The sequence below is a fragment of the Tetrao urogallus genome (genome assembly GCF_951394365.1).
Source record: "Tetrao urogallus genome assembly, chromosome: 2".
NCBI classification, from domain to species: domain Eukaryota; kingdom Metazoa; phylum Chordata; class Aves; order Galliformes; family Phasianidae; genus Tetrao; species Tetrao urogallus.
The window spans coordinates 86,349,725-86,369,357 of record NC_136814.1 but is presented as its reverse complement, the minus strand read 5'-3'; the positions used below and the strand labels follow the sequence as shown (position 1 = coordinate 86,369,357).

The window sequence follows — 19,633 nt, the reverse complement described above, 5'->3', positions numbered from 1 at the left end:
TGTGGTCTTCGTGGTCTGAAACTGCTGCTGCCTCACTGGCATGGAAGCTGGGGAAGCTCAACAGACAAAACTGATCTAAACCGATTTAAATAGAATACTCTGCTGAAGCTCAAGCTTTCACCTATTTCAGAAACACTAGGATGTTGGTGGGTCTGTCCACGTGCCTTGAGAAGCCTAGAATGTCTGTAACATCATCTTCCCCCAAAAAAACTTTTCAATCAAATTTTATTGCACTTCCCTTAGGCAACAGCAACATTTAAAGTCCTGTCAATAAAGCCAGCTTCTTAAAAGAACCTATTTTAGAAGCATAGAACTCTTGCGAACACAGTCTTCCAAGAGTAGATTGGACTAATTCTTACTTTACTAAAATTATTCCTCACTGGGAGCTCGCTTGAGAAGGGATGTGAACTTCAGGACTGTATCACTACTATTACGATTGTTAAAATAATTCTACCCTGCAGTTGGAACTCAGATTTGATGCCTCTGGCAGATCTCAGTAACAATCACTGAAATACCATAATTCCCAAATAAGCAGGCAGAAAGAAAAAGGCCTGTTTTTATCAGGGAATAGAAGTCTGTTTTCATATTTTCAATTGTTCTGTTTGTTTTTTTTTTTTTTTTTTTTTTTTTTTTTTTTTTTTTTTTTTAGGGGGGGTAAGGGGAAAGAGAGGAGGAAGGCAAGTTTTCTTACTTTACAAGGCTATTTATTTTGTAAAAGAAGATACGTAAATGAAATCACAGACATTTCCAGCACAGAACATGTGTTACAATAATATAATTTGCTACTTTGAACAAGAAAATCACTTTAATTTTCATAAAATTAATAAATGTATTATTTCTATGCATTGTTTTAGTTGTTTAGACTAATTCAAAATGTAAAAAAAAAAAGTGCAGAAATTCTAGTTTTGTTCTCCCATGTTTGCCTTTTTCAATATATGTTTCATATTTACAACACATAGTATAAGCTCACTGCAGTCACTTCTTTATGTGATAAATAATTGCTCTTCTCATCTCATGACAGTAATGAAGAACTGTGCAAGCTACCTCAAGTTAAATGAATGCATATCTCCATCATTCAACCTTACTCCATATCAAAGGTCAGGCCAAAAAGGATTTGTAGAGTCAATGCTATCAAATAAAAGGTGCAGCCTTTTATTCAGACAAACTACTATTTTGAATCCCTCATATTTCTATTTTCATAATCCCCTGAGTGAACAAAATACTTTATTCTATTTTAGTATGTAGGATATAAGGAAGTTTGGAGATTCTACTCCTCATTATTCATTGACTAAATATATTCACCATAAAGAAGAGCAAATTGCCAAAGACGTATGGTAAACTACCCTTAGAAAAAACTCCTGGCATTTATTACATCATCTGGATTACACAGGTGCATATCCATCTTCTCCCATATTTGGAAAAGAAGAAATACATTCTCCATTTTAATACTTTTAACTTATTTACAGCTAGACCTGGAGACTTAATATTTATCATCGCAAAGTATAAAGCCAAATGTCCTTTTTCTTCAGGAGCACCAAAGATTAACAGATTAGAATGTTTTCCACATGTCCATTTTACTGTCAAGAGAATATTAAAGAAGTTTTCCAGCTTCCGCAGCTCAGCCAGATGTCAATGGATCCCACAGTGAAGCAAAATTGGCTGAGTAGCCTTCTCATGACCCCAGCATTGTTTTATCAAGGATCACTTTAAAAGTATAAAGGGCCATTTCTTGCTGAGTTCTGTAATGTTTTTCAGCCCTTTTCCCCTGCAATTACACAAAAGTGCTGACTTTGTTGAACTACTGATATGCAGTAGTATTTCTTATGACTTCTCTCACACTGTGCTGTAATTGCTGTTTGTGTTGGCACAAGAAAAGTACCACGTCTTGTTTCCACTGTACATTTCCGGACTTTGGTTTCAGTAACATCAGTGTGGGATATTGTACTGGGCATATGTTTTGTTGTGTAAACATTAACTGGTAATTTACCCTGTCAATCTCCACAGTATGGCCTCTAATTACCAGAGGTTGAGGGGCTTCAGATGGACATTTTGTAGAATATTTACAACAGCTACACTGCTGCTTTTTTTTTTTTTTTTTTTCTCTCCTCACTGGTATCTGTGTTATGAAAACCACTGCAAGGAAGAAAAAGGACCACCACCAAAAAACAAAAACAAACAAACAAAAAAAACCACAAAAAAACCCAACCCCATCAAACAAAATCCAACAACAAAAACAAATATCTAATCACTCCTAGGAAGGAAGACTAGGATCCCACTTAGGTAAGCACAAGTTACAGAAAAATTTCAATGGAAGTTATGGTATAATAAATTAATAAATATTCCTGTTTTATTATCATTATTATTGTTATTTTTGCAAAAGATGTAGAAAGGAATAAACAGATTGTTTCCATCAGTAGATTTGAGTTTTCTATTCATTCCCACTAAATACCCTCTATAGCTTGCAAATAGCTATACACAGGCTTAATTTTATTCAAGACTCAGACAAATGTATTTAACAAATGGGCCAACAAGGTCTTGTTGAAAAAAACGGCTTCTACTGTAAAGATACAGAACCAAGGAGCATTCTCCTTTTAGGAACTGCAGAATATACGTTTTACTCATTCATCTACGTAATTTCAAGGAAGTAGAACGACCCATTTTGTTCTAAAATGTAACGTCCTGAGCAGGAATCCAGGATGGGATTAAACACTTAATAACTAATGTAAAGTGACCAGAGAAAATGTAATCAAATAGGGCATCTTTTTAGACATTATATGAAAGAAATAATCTTTATTTTAAATTAAGTTTTTTGCATGATTTTCATCACAATGCAGTAAACTTTAAAAGAGAGTATGACAGTTGCTCAGTTTCTACTATTCTGCTGTAAGAGCATCAGTTCTGTAATATTTACCACATTGCATTATAATGCCTTATCATATTACAATACTTCCAAGAAAATCTTGCTTTCTAATACAGTGGCTACTTAAATGGCAGCATGAAGCTACATTAAAGAAGATTACAAACTGTAATCTACTTTACACTATTTCTCCTTAATGCTGCATAAAATTCTTAAAAAAAAAAAAAGTTGCAAATCGCTCATCCAAAACAACTCCAACATTAAAGCCTGAACACTGGCTTTGTTTAAGAAAAAAAAATTCAACTTAGCATCTTCTCTTTTGCTGTAAGTGCATGTTATATTGCCTTGTTAAGATTACTTCTACTCTGTTCATACAGAGTATTCTTAAGTGGAAAAGATACATCAAAATAAAAATTCTTACATATTGGTACAACTAGAGTGAGCAACATCTAACTATAAAGAACACAGATCAGAGAAAAACTTTCTTCTATAACTGTTTACTTTCTGCATTTGAAAGGACTTTGTGTTAAGTGAATCATATCATTTGCCTCTGACAATTTGCTTCTGTATAGTAGCTGCACTAAGCAACAAAGGAGAAAAGAATTAAATAAACAGGAAAATATGCAAGCTGGTAAAAATTATGGAATGTATCATCCATTTGTCTTTACAATGATCAAAAAGGCTTTGTTTTCGAAACCCTGGCTGCTTCAATTTGTACTGTAATATTTCAAATGAAAAAAATAGATAAATGAGAAATGAGTTGCTTCAGAAGAGCAGTTCAGCATTGCTTCTGGACAGCACAGAAGGGAAAGATGATTGTCATACTTCAAGTACTGCATCAGCTTTGGTTTCTGTCTTGACCGAAGAGTCATCTTTGGCTCATTGCAGTTACGCAAGATGACCATTTGTTCTCATACAGCTACAAAGATCTATTGAACACACTCCCTTACAGAGAATTTGAAACTTCACCATGTCAGACACCGGCATCCCTAGACTTTCTGCAGTTTAATTTACTTAAACAGCTTATTTAAAGCTGCCTGACGTGTCTCAACAATAGGAAGTAAATCTGTCTCCTTCACTGCCTGCTGGATCATAACAAAATTGGTTCCGAGAAGCCATAAATATGCAAAAATGGCCAGAGGTTTAGTTACACCCCCTCAGCACAGCTGTCTGTAGAGCTGCCCAAAAAGGAAGTAAGCATCATGCTGTAAACACTGCACTTCCCTGCAGGAGACACTAAGATTTGGGACCCAGTTGCAGTTGTTTGCCATGGCAGGAACAGCCATGGGAAATTAGTCTTACTCTACCATCCTCACAAGCAATGTAAGTTAATGAAAAGAAATACCATTTTCACTGTAGCAATTCTGTCCTTATTTTATGCTTACTGTTAAGCCTTAAAAAAAAAAAAAAAAAAAAAAAAAACACCCACAAAAAAACACAACCATTTACTTCAGGAAAAAAAGGGAGGGAGAAAAATACAAAAGCTTAAAAACCATTTATCTTCTGGCAGATTTATACAGAATCACAACCTTATTGAAGTGCAAGATGATTTTAGGGAGAGTTTCCAAAAACAAGTGAAGCAGCTCTTATTATTTGTATTTTTTTTTTTTTAATGTCACAACAAAATGTTCTTACAAGCACTTAAATGTATCCTAACCAAATTTCTGATTTTCTTTTCAGAATTGCTTTAAAATTGTGTTGAAATACTATACAGTGTTACTGCCATTGTACCACATTGCTTTTCAGTGTACAGCATGTAAGCTCAAAACAAATACCACAGTCCATCCAGAAGGAAACTATCTTAAAACATGAAGGTCAGTGCACAACTATTAGCATACTCAGATGTTCTAGATCACAAAGAAGCTAAAGTACATATCCTAGAATCATAAGTACATCTTAATCATGGGAGGAAGTAGGTTGCCTATTAACATAAATTGTTAATCAAGAATATGTTTCAGAGTACTTTTTTAAGTACAGACATTAATTTGGTGGTGTACTTCAATTAGAAATTTAAATTGCCATATTAGAAATATCAGCTACAAAGATCGGCCAGCATCTTCACTACTCAGATCCCATGGTACGCTACTTACAACTTTGCCAATTTTTGCTAATTGAGCTGAAATCCTGTGGGAAGGATGTCTGCCCTGAACTACATTGTTTTGGAAAAACCCAGCCAAAATAGATCAGCTTTTCAAAACAATGTTGTTAGCCTCCTGAAGAGCAATTGCTCAGTGCCTTGAATCAAGGACATGAAACTTGGGGACTCCCACCACAAAAACACGTACACTGTACAGGTGTGTGATAAAGACTCTTGTCAGTGGGGTAGTGAAAACCCCCAGGGCCTCTAGCAGCACAGAGCACAGCCAGAGCTGACCAGAACTTAAAAACTTCAATAGTGCAGACAGCCCGGTGGCTTTTACCTCTAGTAATGATGACAAAAACTCTCTTTCCTGCATTTAATGTAATGTTACTTGTGCCCTCCGGTTATGGTCATGGAAGACTTCCAAGTAGTGGAAATAAACTGAACACTCTGCATAATTCTTGCTGTAAGCCTTGCCCACGTAGGATTCCAACAAACCATTTCTGGTGTACTTTAGGAACTAGCACTATTTAGAGATCACCCTTAGTTGGCATTTTTGAGGTGACTGCATTGTTTTGGAAGGCAACAATTTAATGGATGCAACTTTTTATATCAATCAGCCTTGATGCCACAGAAGCCTAGGGACAGGTAATTTATGAGCACATATTTAGCCAGTTTTGACATTTGACAGGACCTACGCAGCAACAGAAAGCTGACTGATTCAAATGGAGTTATGACAAAAAAGAATATAGTATGAGAAATAGTATGAGATGTACAAGGGAAGAAATTACACAACTAGAATTGTAGGATGAGACTGGGAATACACAAAGTAGCAATGCAGCAATTCTACAAGCACTACACCTATTGAGACACATAGACTGATACCTAAAATTTATGTGACAGCTGATGGAACAGAAATTGATAAAGAAATGCATATTGTGGGAAGCATACTGAGTGGAGAGAATGGAACTTGCCTGACAAGATGGAGCAGATCTAGGATGAGTCAGCTGGGTAAAATACTTGTGCATGGAAATCCCATTTTGTGTTTTGTAGGTGTGTAATAGGTAAGTAAGACATCGTATAACCAAGAGATAGATAATAGCTGTGGAGAATGAGAGACACACACAAAAACCACCTTCAAATAAATGAGTGAGCAGGTGCTGGAACAGGTTGCCCAGAAATGTGGTGGATGCCCCATGCCTGGAGGTGTTTAAGGCCAGGGTGGATGAGACCCTGGGAAATCTGATCTAGTACTTGATCTAGTGGTTAGCAACCCTGCCTGTGACAGTGGGGTTGGAACTTGATGATCCTTGAGGTCCCTTCCAACTCAAATCATTCTATGATTCTACAAAAAGTCTGCATTTTCCAGTCCAGATAATCTAGATTTTCAGACACTGCATCAAAAGCTGTTTTAAAGTAATTCAGTTTTGGATTGTTATGGACATTCATCTTGACAAACTTTCAGCCAGCCATGTAAGTCTCATGTAAAACAAAAAAAAAAAGGCAGGTGAGGAAAAAAAAAAAAAAGGAAGTGCTACTTTTCTATGCAGGCAATCCAGTTGAGGCACAACAGAAAAAATTCATCGGGAAATTGACACTGTGTGCCCCCACAACATTTTTTATGCATGCTACAGATTAGTGACTTCAGTTTTCTAGTGCTGTATTTTCACAACTCCTAAAAGCACTAAATATTTATTTTAAATTGGGCTTAGCATTTTGAAAACTATTTTATACTGATTTGTTCTATAAACACCTGAAAACCTTTTCTGAAAAGCCTTCTTACATTTCCAGCATTTGGAAGTAATTTGTTTCTATTCCAAAAAAATGAATGTCTGTCTCTAACAGAAAGAGCTGGATTACTGCCCAGTCCACTTCAGAACTGGATGATGCTGACTCCTAGCCATTTAAATAGTCAAGTTAAACAAGACACAGTTGGGATGACAGAAGGAGGTCTGTAAGAAGACTATTTCTCTGGTCATGTGGACTTACAGCTAGAAAACAATGACTAGGAAAATAGTGAAAGAGAGGAGAAAATTAATGTTAAGTGCCAGGGAAAATATTATGATTAGATGATGTAGGAACACTGTATCTGCTCATATCATTTTCCCTTCTTGTCAGTGAATTGCCAGCAGTATATTTACCCAGCCAAGCTCTGAGGGAGACCAAGAATGGTAAAAAAAAAAAAAAAAAAAAAAAAAAAAAAAAAAAAAAAAAAAGAAAGAAAAGGATTACGAAGAACAGAGGTAGACAATAACATCCTGTACAGAGCACTATCCTCAGAAGGGCTTTTAATCTATGGGTTAAGTACCTACATCATATAGTGTATTACCTTGTGCGAGCCTTGTTTGCAAGCACAATTTTCCAAACCTGTTATCAATAGGCAAAAGGTGAAATAAGACAGAATTGTCTACTAATAGTCTACAGACTCTAATTACTTTCCATTTTACAAAGTTCCCAGATATGACAAGTAAAGAATGATGCAGTAGAACAGCATCTGATGAAAACCTAAGAACCATTTATAATAAGCAATCTAAATTTGTTTATTTTTACATTCAAAAGAAGTGCTTTCACAACAGGAAAAAGATGTCCAGTTATGGAAACAATGCTAGGTTTCACGTATTGGTCAATCAAAACAGAACTGTCTTAAGGGCTCTGGATTTAATGAATCAGAAAATTATCAACAAAGCTGAAACTGGAACATAGCACTGTCGCCGAAGAATGAAATGTGCAACTGAACATCACTTACAGCATGGAAAACTCAGAAATGAAAGCATTCAAATGGAGATTAGGAAAACTACATTAAAAACAGCATTCTAAGAATAAAGACTATGTAGGCAAGCACAGAAAAAAAGATAGACAACAAAACTTCTGGGCCAAACTCATTCTTTCTATTAATCTGCAGCTTCAGTGCTATTTGTAAATAAATTTATTATTGCCTTTAAGATAAAAAGAAAAAAAAAAATCGCTAAAACCACTTTAGATTTTTTCTCATACTACAGTGATTTCTCAATTCATATTCCACATCTAGAGTGACAAATCCATATGAACTATCAGAGACATACAGAAACATACATGAATTTGCATGAGAAATTCAGTTTAAACACTGTTTAAAAATGTTTAAAAAGTTAGTTAAGGCTTGATTTTAAGCCAAAGGGAAGTAGTATATACTGTTCCAAGTCAATACTAGTGAGAGAATTTGGAAATGAGAATAATCTATTTTTGATGAAGGATCTCTTTGTCTGATCAGTATCCCAAAACAGAGAGAGTTGAGGTTTGCTGGTTCAGTAACTACGGTTGAAAGCTTCTGAAATTCAATCATCATATTAAAAGCAGCTAGCATGAAGATTTCTATTATTTGATAATCATTTACAATACACTAAGAAAACATAAATGCTACCTTTTTAAAGTAAATGTATATTTCTTCATCTTGCAACTCTGGCTGCTATTTTGGTAAATAACATTCCCATATTTTTCCTGATGCACAGAAAGGTCAGAAACATCTAGCCCTTCAGAAAATTATGCACATAAAGGGAGCAGAAAGCAACAGAAACAGGGCTGCTGCTTCTTTTGTATTGATCTCAGTAAAGAGCAGGAGTGGTACTGTCGGCTTATTCTCTTCCTTTATTTCATTGAGATTACAGGCAATAATATAAAACCAGTATATTTAGGAAGAAATAAGCCCCCAAAAGAGAAAGAACAGAGAAAATACTGGGAAATCTCTGTGATTTTCAGTATGAATGCTTATGCTTTCATTTTCTTCCCATATGTAGGTCTGATATACTCATTTCTGCAGTATGTTTTTTCACTTGCAAAAGTAACTAGCTGACTACTCATAGTAGTGATATTATTTGATATAATGCAAGTGTTTTTCTACTTTCCCCAAGCATGTACTCTCTTAAGATTTCTTAACAGAAATATTGCAATCTGGTATCTCTTCACAGTTCACCTGCCTCTCTTTTATTTCTTTCCAAACACAGTTTTCCTCACTTCTTTTTTGTTAGTTTTCATTCTTGAGCAATTTTGCTCACTCTTTCCCTTCTTAATCTCATCACATCACATATCTCTTCAGATTAAACATGAACTTTAGAATTACTAGCTATACCTATGTTTCCTGCTGTTTCTGATAGGAAAAAAAAAAAATGAAAAAATGAAAATAAAAACACAAACTGACATTTTCTAAATAATTTGGTGTTATTGTTAATGGCTTTATTAGGATACTGGCAAATAGTTCAAAAGTATCATTTTCACTTCAAACCCAAAAGATATCTATTAAGTACCAAGGACTAAATAGCTCCCTAAGAAATCCAAAAGTAGAAAGCTCCAGGAAGACTTTTTTTTTTTTTTTTTTTTTTTGAGAGGCTCACCATAATAAAAAACATTTTACCTTACCAAAAAATTATATTCATTCCTATTCTCCTCCTTTTGATCCTAAACTTTTCTTTTTAGAGTATCAGACAGATTTATACATAAAATTTGTGCTAGCCACAACAGAAGTCTGGAACTTCTAAATTTAAGTCTGAAGATTTTAATTTCTGTATCTAAGACCAATTGCCTTTAAGAACATTATGGTACTAAGAATTACTTATTTAATCAGGCCAGTACTTCCACATCTCTGCTAAAGGGTACTTTTTCCAGCTTGAATAAATTCTGTTTTGTAACTGTTTGTTCCATGCCATTTAGCCAATTTTCCACTTATTACACCTCCACGCCTTAGTATTAACTTCCAGTACAGAACACTGTGAATTGTTTTCTGACAAATCAAGGCATATGATGGCCACTGTATATCCTTTGTCTTCTTTGGCAGCATTTGCCTCAAAGAATTCCAGCAAAACAGTGAAGCATGACCAGCCCTTCCTGAACCCCATTCTCAGTCAAGCTGTGCTTTTTCTAATGTTTCCCTATCTGAACCTTGAAATTACTTTCTGGAGTTCTCTGCTAAGACTTCAGTAGAATTCTAGCATATCTTTATTCTGCTGTTTACAAATGAATCAAGTAAACTTGTGAAGTCTGCTGACACTTCAGCAAATCTATGCATTTCTCAAATTAAAAACGCAAACAACATTAATACTTCTCAAAATCTCAAAACATGCAAGTGCTTTACATGGTAAGCCTTTCTCACTCCCACACTGGACTGGACAAATTCTTCAGAGTACCAGTCTGTGCAAAAGAAATGTAATGGCATATTACAAAACACAGATGATTTGAAGAGAACTGACATACACACTGACATGTCAACTTGGGAAAAGAGCCGAGATTTTATGTTTCCTGCCTTCTGTACCTCATTCACTCCATATAATACCTCCCTATTGGCTTAAAAAATTGTCTTTAGTATAATGTTGAAACATTAACTACACTATTAAAAATGAGTTTAGATGTAAATCATTCCCTTGCAAGGCAATGGGCATTCCAGTACACAGCAAAACAAAACCCCAGTGGTATTTAATGTATTGCTCAATCAAGAAATTCAGCAGTCCACTACATAAAAGTTTATCACCTCCATTGGGGTTGGACTCGATGATCTCTGGAGGTCCCTTCCAACCCCTACAATTCTGTGATTCTGTGATTACTATTTATTGCTCAAAAACGAGTATATTTTGACTTGTTTATCAGTAGGCAAATAAGGGCAGACTGTCTTCCACAGCTATTAAATTCATATTCACTGTTCCATGACAAATTCCTAGTTCAAGTCTATCACAATGATTACATGCAAGGATCAATACATTTTCAACGTTGGTTTACCTGTCTTTATCCTTCAACAGAAGTTTATTCTCCTACACTATAGATCTATTCATTGTGCATTGTAAGGAATTTAAAATATAGCATTTCATTTAAAAAAAAAAAAAAAAAAAAAAAAGGAAAAAGGCTTTTTTTTTCTGTGTACCATCTTGAATGTCCAATATTGGGTTACTAGTAAGTAAGACAATATATGAGAGATGTGGGTATATCACGTATTTATAGTACTATCACAACTGTAGCCTATAGTCAGTAGAAAGAAGTACAATTATCAATGACAAACATGAAGCCTAGGAATCAAGGGTAAAAAAAAAAAAAAAAAAACAACAACAAAAAAGAAATTTTATACTTTTATTCGAGGCTTGTGCACTCACAACACTTTGTTTTAGTGAAGGAATTTAGATACTGGTAAAATCCCAACTGAAGGAAGATAAAAAAAACCCAAACTTTGATAATCTAAAATGTTGACTGTATATAACAGCACATAAATTAATGTGCATGCCCGAATGAATGATGATTTGAGTTAACCCTGCTTTCTTTGCTCTCTTTTACAGACTTTGTTTTGCTTTCTTATTGCTATTTCATCCTTAGAAAAGCAGGGAACTAAGAGTCTTTTGGTTTTATTGTTGATGTTTTACTTAGTTCACACCCTCACCACTCTTTGCTAAAACAGCATTTTGCAATACAACCCATCTAGTTTTAACATCACTGTTAATTCTGTGACTCTGTCCAAGCAGCCATCCAAAAGATCAGAACCCAGAGATGTCTTTTCATTATAAGAAAGAAAAAAAAGCGGATTTTACCATAAATCCAGAAAATTCCCTTTTAACTTTGTGTCTTTTCAGAAATGAATTACAAAGGAAAAATCAGGACACAAAGCTCACGAAAACTAAACCACAGGAAAACATGCTTATAAGTTTTTACAAAATAAGATTCCATAAAATTGTACTTCAAACATCTGTCCTGCTGCTTCTTGTAAAAATTAAGAACACTGAGTCTGCATACGTACATGCTTTTATATAAATCATGAAATCATTCACACACTATGAAAAAGCAAAAGTGTAACAAACTTCCAACAGAAGCCCCAAGCTTTTGGACAGCTATACGTAACAAATATACAAATATATTTGCCTTCTTGCTACCCAGCCTTCCTCCACCACTACTGATACCTTCATGCTAATTTACCATTATTTCTTCTCTATTATTTTCCCATTTTATTCAGCTACTCTAATTTATACGGCTTCCAGCTGCACATAATGGCCACTTACTAGGGCACATTAGCATGAGTGCTGAACTTTTCACTATCCTGTGGAAACAGTGGAAGGGCAATACAGGAGCGAAGTAGCAAACAGACTGGTAGTAGAATGGCAGTACAAAAGAAATGCTCACCTATCTCGAAAGATCTAGGCTTGCAGGGAGAACTCCACAAGGAAAGGATCTCCAAGCAGAGATCTTTCCCCAGAGCCAGTCAGCCCTTAAATGAGGCCTGAGAGGTGCAGCCAGGCTCCACCCCTTCTGCTAACACAAGTGAATTACCTTCACCTGTGCTCCCAGGGCTGACCTGGTCCTTTTCCCAGGTGCTCAATTGGTTCAGGCTGTGACTCAACAGTTACCATACACCATCTAATAAAATTATTCAGTAAATAAATTGGGAAAAAAATGCAAGAATTGACTGCAGGATACAAATGCTAAGCAAATTTTCTAGTAAAGAAATATTCTTACAGATGCTGTACTTAGTTGGAAATACATCATTATATATATATTCTTTAAGTCAATTAGTTCCAGAAATACTGGACTGAAAACTTAGCATGAATTTTAAGTTAAGTGTGGCTAAAGTTCATCTGGCTCTTAAAAGAGATATTTTAGTTCAAAATCTTGATATTCCTCTGCTATATACATCAATACCTCAAGCTGGGTTTTTTGTATTCTCTTAAGTACAGTGAAATTCTCGGTGTAATACTGCTAGAGCTCTGTGTGCAACCACACACAAGAAAATGTTTTCTGTACTTAATAGCAATATCTTGCCTTTTGATAAACAAGGCCACCAGCTAAGTTCCAAGATCTCAGGAAACAGTATCACAGTATCACAGAATTGTAGGGGTTGGAAGGGACCTCCAGAGATCATCCAGTCCAACCCCCCTGCCAAAGCAGGTTCCCTACAGCAGGTCGCACAGGTAGGCATCCAGGCAGGTCTTGAACATCTCCAGAGAAGGAGACTCCACCACCTCCCTGGGCAGCCTGTTCCAGTGCTCCGTCACCCTCACTGTAAAGAAGTTCTTGCGCACATTTGTGTGGAACTTCCTATGCTGCAGTTTCCGGCCGTTTCCCCTTGTCCTGTCTCCATTCACCACTGAAAAGAGTCCAGCCTCGCCATTCTGCCCCCACACCTTAGATATTTATAGACCTGGATCATGCTAGCTCATGCTGTATCTCCCAGCTCATCAGTAGCTGCTGCTCAACTCTATCCTGAATTCTGATAGTGGTTGCTGGTCTCCCCTCTAAATACTTGATAATCTCAAGTAGCAGCCAAGGACAGCCTGCGCCTTAGAGGATGGCAAACGAGGAGACTCTGGCTAGGCAGGTAGCAGAATCAATCTCACCAAAAAAGAGTCAGAAGTTGAGTCATCAGTTCATGGCCAAGTAATCAGGATCGGTAGCAGTCCAGCGATCACACAGTAATTCACTGATGAGCCAGGTCCAAAGCAAAGTCAGTGTGTGAGGATGAGTCTGAGAATCAAGATAAAAGAACGGCTGCAGGCACAGCTGCAACTCTGCTGCAGGGAAGCTCAGGAGGGGGCAAAGCACAAGATTTCAGGTTTAAAGTCACCCTCAGGTGAAGGAGGGGGAGCCCAAATAGAAGCATTTTAGGAGCAATTTCTTGGAAAGACATGTTAATGGTGAGCTGGCTTTAACAAGCAGCTAAATGGACCAACAGTCAGCTCTTGCTATACGCAAGCTAATCAGTCAGGAAAAGCAAATCTTGTGTTTGAAAAAAAAAAAAAAAAAAATCAACAAACGAGTCAGGCACTTATATCTAGGAGATGGCTTGGGGTGCAAAATTCATCTCACCTAAGGCTTCAGATGTAAGCTCATAAGAATCATGATAAAAAGGAATTTAAAACATAATCCCCTTTTCAGTTGCCTAACTAAGGCTCTCCCATTTCAGGCTGCTGGCTGTTTTGAACTCTGCTCCTGTAACATAATGATCCTTGTGAATTAATACACCATGACCTTCAGTATCTTTGTTCCTATTCATCTCCTGGTTCTGGAACTTAAAACTTAGCCATATCATCACTGCCTGCCTTTGTGTGAATGTAGCCCTTATTCCATACATAAGCTTGAGCACAAAAATGGTTAATCTGTTCAGCATGTAAAAAGGGGTCTAGAATCTACTTAACTTACGAAGGGAAGAGTTCAGTAGCCAACCACTCCACTTCGTTGGTTCTGTTGACATTTTTAAAGAAATTAATTTTTAAAATTGAAGGACATTAAAGATATTAATGAGAGACTACCTTTTTTTTTTTTTTTTTCATCTCTATAAGGGGACATATAATTTCTATAATGAGAAACACCCTATTCACAAATCTGAAATTTTCAATTTGAGCCTCAAAAGCTTAATTATAGACTTGCTAGATTGTGTTTCTGGTAGTAAAGTGTGCATTTCATTTCAAAGTACCTATTTGCTTGAAAAAGAAAGGACTAATGAAAAATAATTTTCATTTTTGTGTCAATAATTGTCAAACTCATTCATTTTGTATTCTAGTAAGGTAGAAATATTACACACAGTGACAAAAATCTTTGCTCCTTGTGAGTCATAAGAATTTCACACTCGCTTTCCCAGAATTAGGACTTGATCCCAGTATTGTAGGGATCAGTTCATATCAATGAATTAAGATAGCAATTTGAATTTGATAAAATTCTGTGAGATTACCAGGCAGTTGTTTAATTCACTGAGGTATCGCTGCAAGACAAAACTCCCACTTACCTGTTAGCATATTCTTTTCTCATGTTAAGGTATGCGCTATGAAAACAGTCAAAGCTATTTCTGGCAACTACACAAACTATTAAAAGAAAACAGAGTTTTGTACTATTTCCATTAAAAAACTTCTCCTTTCTTACTCATTCTATAAATGCTATAGGAGTCAATTATCAAGGTAACTCAAATCTCCTGAGATAGATGGTCTACCTTTTTGGGGCCTCTCCAGCACAAAAGTTTCCTGACCATTCTTTTTAGTCTTCTTTGGAGGTCTGTAACAATTTTCTATGGACATTTTACTACTTCTTTTAGCCCCATTTTGTATTTGTTGCATTAACTAACCCACATATGCAATTTTACTCAACATACCACAACTTCTAATTAAATCATCACATCATTTCTTGTCCTCCGAATTTGCCCCCTCATTTAATTCTGTATTCCTGTATTTTAATATTAAGGCAGCTAACCAAGAGCCAGTCATCTGTTTAATGTTTTGTTCTGAAACATCCCTTCATGTTTTTCACATTTTACACAGATTCTTTTCATAAAAGTGAATCTCCTTTCTTTTCTTTAATGCAGTGCTTTCTACCTATATTATTCACTCCAACTTAAAAAATTACTTATCCTCTAAATAGTGGCTAATATCTCTTCCATCTTTCACTACCTATCCTTTTGCTAAAACAACACACATAAAACTGAATACTAGAATTACAAGGCTACTTCCCTGCTAATTTCTTATACAGATATGGTCTGTCAGTTCTAGATGACTTTGGACCAGCCCCAAACAAAAGAAAATATTCTGGGTAGTATAATCCTGCATGGAACAATATGATCTGTATAAAAAATCACTTACTGAATCACTAGCACCTCTCTCCACTCCTAGGAGATCTCCCATCGAAGTAATGCCTGAATTAGTGCAGAGTGATTTGTGGCTTTCCAGCTGTCAGTCATTAATTCTTAGGAAACACAATATACAATGCAATAGTACTCAGTTGAAGGTTGTAGTCTGCACTGCTTTAGGAATAGTGTAATTTACCTGCTGAATATTCTTGAAAACTGTTTTCAAGCAATAACTGCAGCCCATTATTTCTATAACCCCTCAATCACATTTCACTCCTGATGAAATATTGTGTTGGTCACAAAAACTCATAAAGCAGGCAGGGTAAGGAATTCCATCTATGGAGAATCTGGTCTATGAAACAAATTACTGAGCTGAAGACAACAGTTTTGCTCCAGTATTTTAAGTTGCCCACTCATGTTTCTTTGTCAGAGAGGAAAAACAGAGACAAACCAAGCAGCAGGGACTACGAAGTGACTTGGAATTCTAATCCACCTTTGTCATTTACAATCCAACTGACCAGTAACAGTTGCCCTATTTTAGAAACAATATTGAATAGCTATAATTCACTGCTAACTGCCCCATCTCTTCAAACAAAGCCATTACTTAGAGCCAGCACCAGAGGCAGGATGTGTTGTGACATTCCAGACCCATTTGAGTATCCAAGAGTCTGGGGACTTACCTTCAGGCCAAGCCAAGGAGCTGCTTGCATAAATCCAGCCAGGGAGACTGTGTAATGCCTGCTTCATCAAGAAATTTTGGCAAAATCTATGACAAGCTCAGCTCAGCCAAAAACACAGCACCTTTAGGCATGCACTGTAGCAGAACTTGAGCACATAAGGAAGTTTGCTGTTGGAAGCTCAGGCACCTCTGGCTTCCCAGGAATCAGAGAAGGCTGCCTAGGGATTTTTTTTTCAGGTCTATTGCTTTCTTGAATTTACCTGCTAAATAGTCTGAACTGCACGTTGGCAACCTAAGATTTTTTTTCCCCATTTAACTCTTCCAGAGTTAAGATGTAAATAAAAAGATAGCAACATGATGTAAACACAAAATGAGTACCACAACTAATACCAGGGTTAACAAAGCGTAACCATAGCTCAGTGTTTATTAGGCACCATGACAGCAATTATTTTAAGGAAGGATTTGAAAACAATCCTTCAAACATTTTTATGGCAAACTCCTCCCATACTCAGGGGTTTTCATGCCTTTAGCTATTACATCTGCAACTGAAGCTAACTGTGAAGTTGGCAATTTATTTATCCCATGGCACATACACACGTATTTGCAATAGTAAAAGTGAGTAAGGGTCTATAATGAATACTATAATAATAATAACATACTATGTTAGAACCCTTTTTAATCAGATTTTGTCATCCAGCATTTAATACCTGCAGAGATTCTCATGCTGACTGAAACATTTCTGTGTACTTTCTTGTTGCCTTTATCACTAACACTGTTAATAAGATGCTGTTATTTTCTAAACAAAATAATAAGAGCAGTGCCAAAACAAAAAGTACAAAGAAGTACAGTACAAAGAAAAGTTGACCTTAAAAGTAACACCAAGAACTGCAAGGAAGCAGAAAGTGCCATTAAGTATAAAACTTAACAATACTGGCTCTCCTAAGGAATGCATGTTCCTGTGAAAGTATTTTTCATTAAGATGCTATCCTTACAAAAATTCCATTAGAATTTGTAGTCTATTTTTTGTATTGTTATATTATTTAAAAACAAAACAAAAAACTGTTATGGAAATTAAGTACTCCTGATAACTTACCTATTAATTTCAAATAAGATTGAACAAGGTGCAAAGTTGCTTGAAAGATGAAATTCATAAACATAAAAGCATACTGAAAGTGTGTTAATAGTGAAAAAATTATACCATTCTGTGTACATGACTGTCGATAACTGAGGCTTATCAATCTGAAATCAATATGTAATAATGCATTATTCTGTTTTATATTTAGATGTATCTGTAAAACAGAGATTTTAGTTTAATGAACAATGAATGTATAGATGTTCCTAAAAAAAGTGGAATCTGAGATATCAGAATAAAAAGTATTTTATCTCTCTCATTCATGCAACATAAATGGAATTTATTCATCATCAATGTTTCCTAGTGTTTTTGTATGGAATTGAAGATAATATCAGAATTCAGAACTTTCTATTTCATGCAAGGCAGCAGAATATGCTTTGACATTTTCTTGAAAAAAAAAAATAGTACTAATTTTTTTACAGTTGTAGTTTTTTGTTCGTTTGCTTTTCAAAAACAAAAGCAGTAATTTTCTTTTTACACAGCCCAGGATATGGTTGGCTTTCTGGGCTGTGAGGGCAGCCCAGACATGACATGCTGGACATGAGCCAGCAATGTGCCCTCACTGCACAGGAAGCCAACCATATCCTAGGCTGCATCAAAAGAAGCATGGGCAGCAATGCAAGGGAGGTGATCTTGCCCATCTACTCTGCACTGGTGAGGCCTCACCTGGAGTACTGCATCCAGATGTGGAGTCCTCAGTACAGGAGAGACATGGGCCTGATGGAGCGCATCCAGAGGATGGCCAAGGAAATGATTCAAGGAATGGAACGCCTCTCCTATAAGGACAGGCTGAGACAGCTGGGGCTGTTGAGCCTGGAGGAGAGATGGCTCCAGGGAGATCTGATAGCGGCCTTTCAGAATCTAAAGGGGAGCTACAAAAAAGAAGGAGACATACTCTTTAGTGGGGTCTGTAGTGATAGGACACGAGGAAATAGTTTGAAACCAAATGAGGGGCAAATTTAGGTTGGACATAAGGAAACAGTGAGGGTCACTGTTGAAGTCACTGGCATACACTGCATAGAGATGTAGTGGAAGCCCTGCCCCTGGAGACATTCAAGGTGAGGCTGGACCAGGCTATGACAAACGTGATCTAGTTGTGGATGTCCCTGGTTTTTGCAGAGGAGCTGGATGACATGATCTTTAAAGGTCCCTTCCAACTCCAAGGATTTATGATTCTATAATACCTGTAGACAGTTTGAAAAGTGAACAATAGTTGCTGAAAGTTTAATGAGTGGCTCCTCTCCTTTAAAGGTAAGATTTTTTAAAAACAATTTTACTTGAATTAAGCTATTATTTCTATCATGACTTTAAAATAAGAACCCATGTTACCTGTATGGCTGTGAGGATATTGGCTAGCGCCTGCCCATATGTATCATGGCAGTGAACAGCAAGGGCATTCAGAGGGATTTCCTTCATAACAGCTTCCAACATTCTTTTCATACTTCCAGGAGTCCCCACACCAATTGTGTCCCCCAAAGAGATTTCATAACAGCCCATACTGTACAGATGTTTAGACACCTGATCAGAAACAGAAACAACAAGAGATCAAGATGAAAGAGTGAAAATAAGGTCCAGAATATACATTAAAAAGAGTACACTTCTCTACAGTTTTAGTCACAATGAGTGGGCCTGTATATAAGAAAACCTCTATTCATTCTTCAAAATTGCACCCCAAGAAGAACATCCCATAGATCCTCTCCTTTTCAAGTTTATAGGTCCGTTTCTACATATGGAAAAACCAGCCAAGCAATCCACCAACAACTGCTGACTCTCCCACATAATCTAAATAACATAGACTTTACATTGTGAACTAAGATTCTGTCAAGCCCTTTCCCAGCATTTTCCTCTCTCTGGGCACTTTCCAGGTGTTTGTTTTTCTCCATGTACTTTTCAGATTACAAACTGTGTAGGGTAAAGATCTGCCTTTTTGTTTGCTTACTACACAGAATCAAGCATGTGGCTTAGTTAAGACAATAAATAATTAAGCAGCTTGATTTGGCTTTGTCTTGGTACTGAAAACATCAATAAAAACTGAAGTTTTAAGATGCTTGCTTTTCATGAAGCCATTCATTAAAATACAAATAAAAGCAAAACCGTAAGTCAATTAATATTCAAGTTTTTAAATCCTATTTTTTTTTCTTTTAGTAACAAACAAAACCCCATACTTGTTGCTGTTCTTACAGAAATAGCGCCCTAAATGTTTCAGGAATTATGTCTTTGCTGAGTTCACTGTGTAAATATGAGATCAGTTTGCACGAGGAGAGACATACACAAGAAAGCAGCAATTATGTTTGCACCAAATATATTGCTTTAGAAATTGAATGTAGGAATTTCCT

At 36.3% G+C, this 19,633-nt stretch overlaps 1 protein-coding gene across 1 annotated transcript in view; it reads right to left on the bottom strand.

Moving 5' to 3' along the window:
* The window catches only part of HMGCLL1 (3-hydroxy-3-methylglutaryl-CoA lyase like 1), a gene marked incomplete at both ends in the record, with an annotated part of 72,401 nt that overhangs the window by 12,243 nt on the left and 40,525 nt on the right, over window positions 1–19,633 (bottom strand). Inside the window, one exon of the mRNA XM_079550373.1 lies at window positions 18,627–18,815. Within this exon, the coding sequence (XP_079406499.1) occupies window positions 18,627–18,815 (189 nt within the window). The remainder of the gene's footprint in view (window positions 1–18,626; window positions 18,816–19,633) is intronic.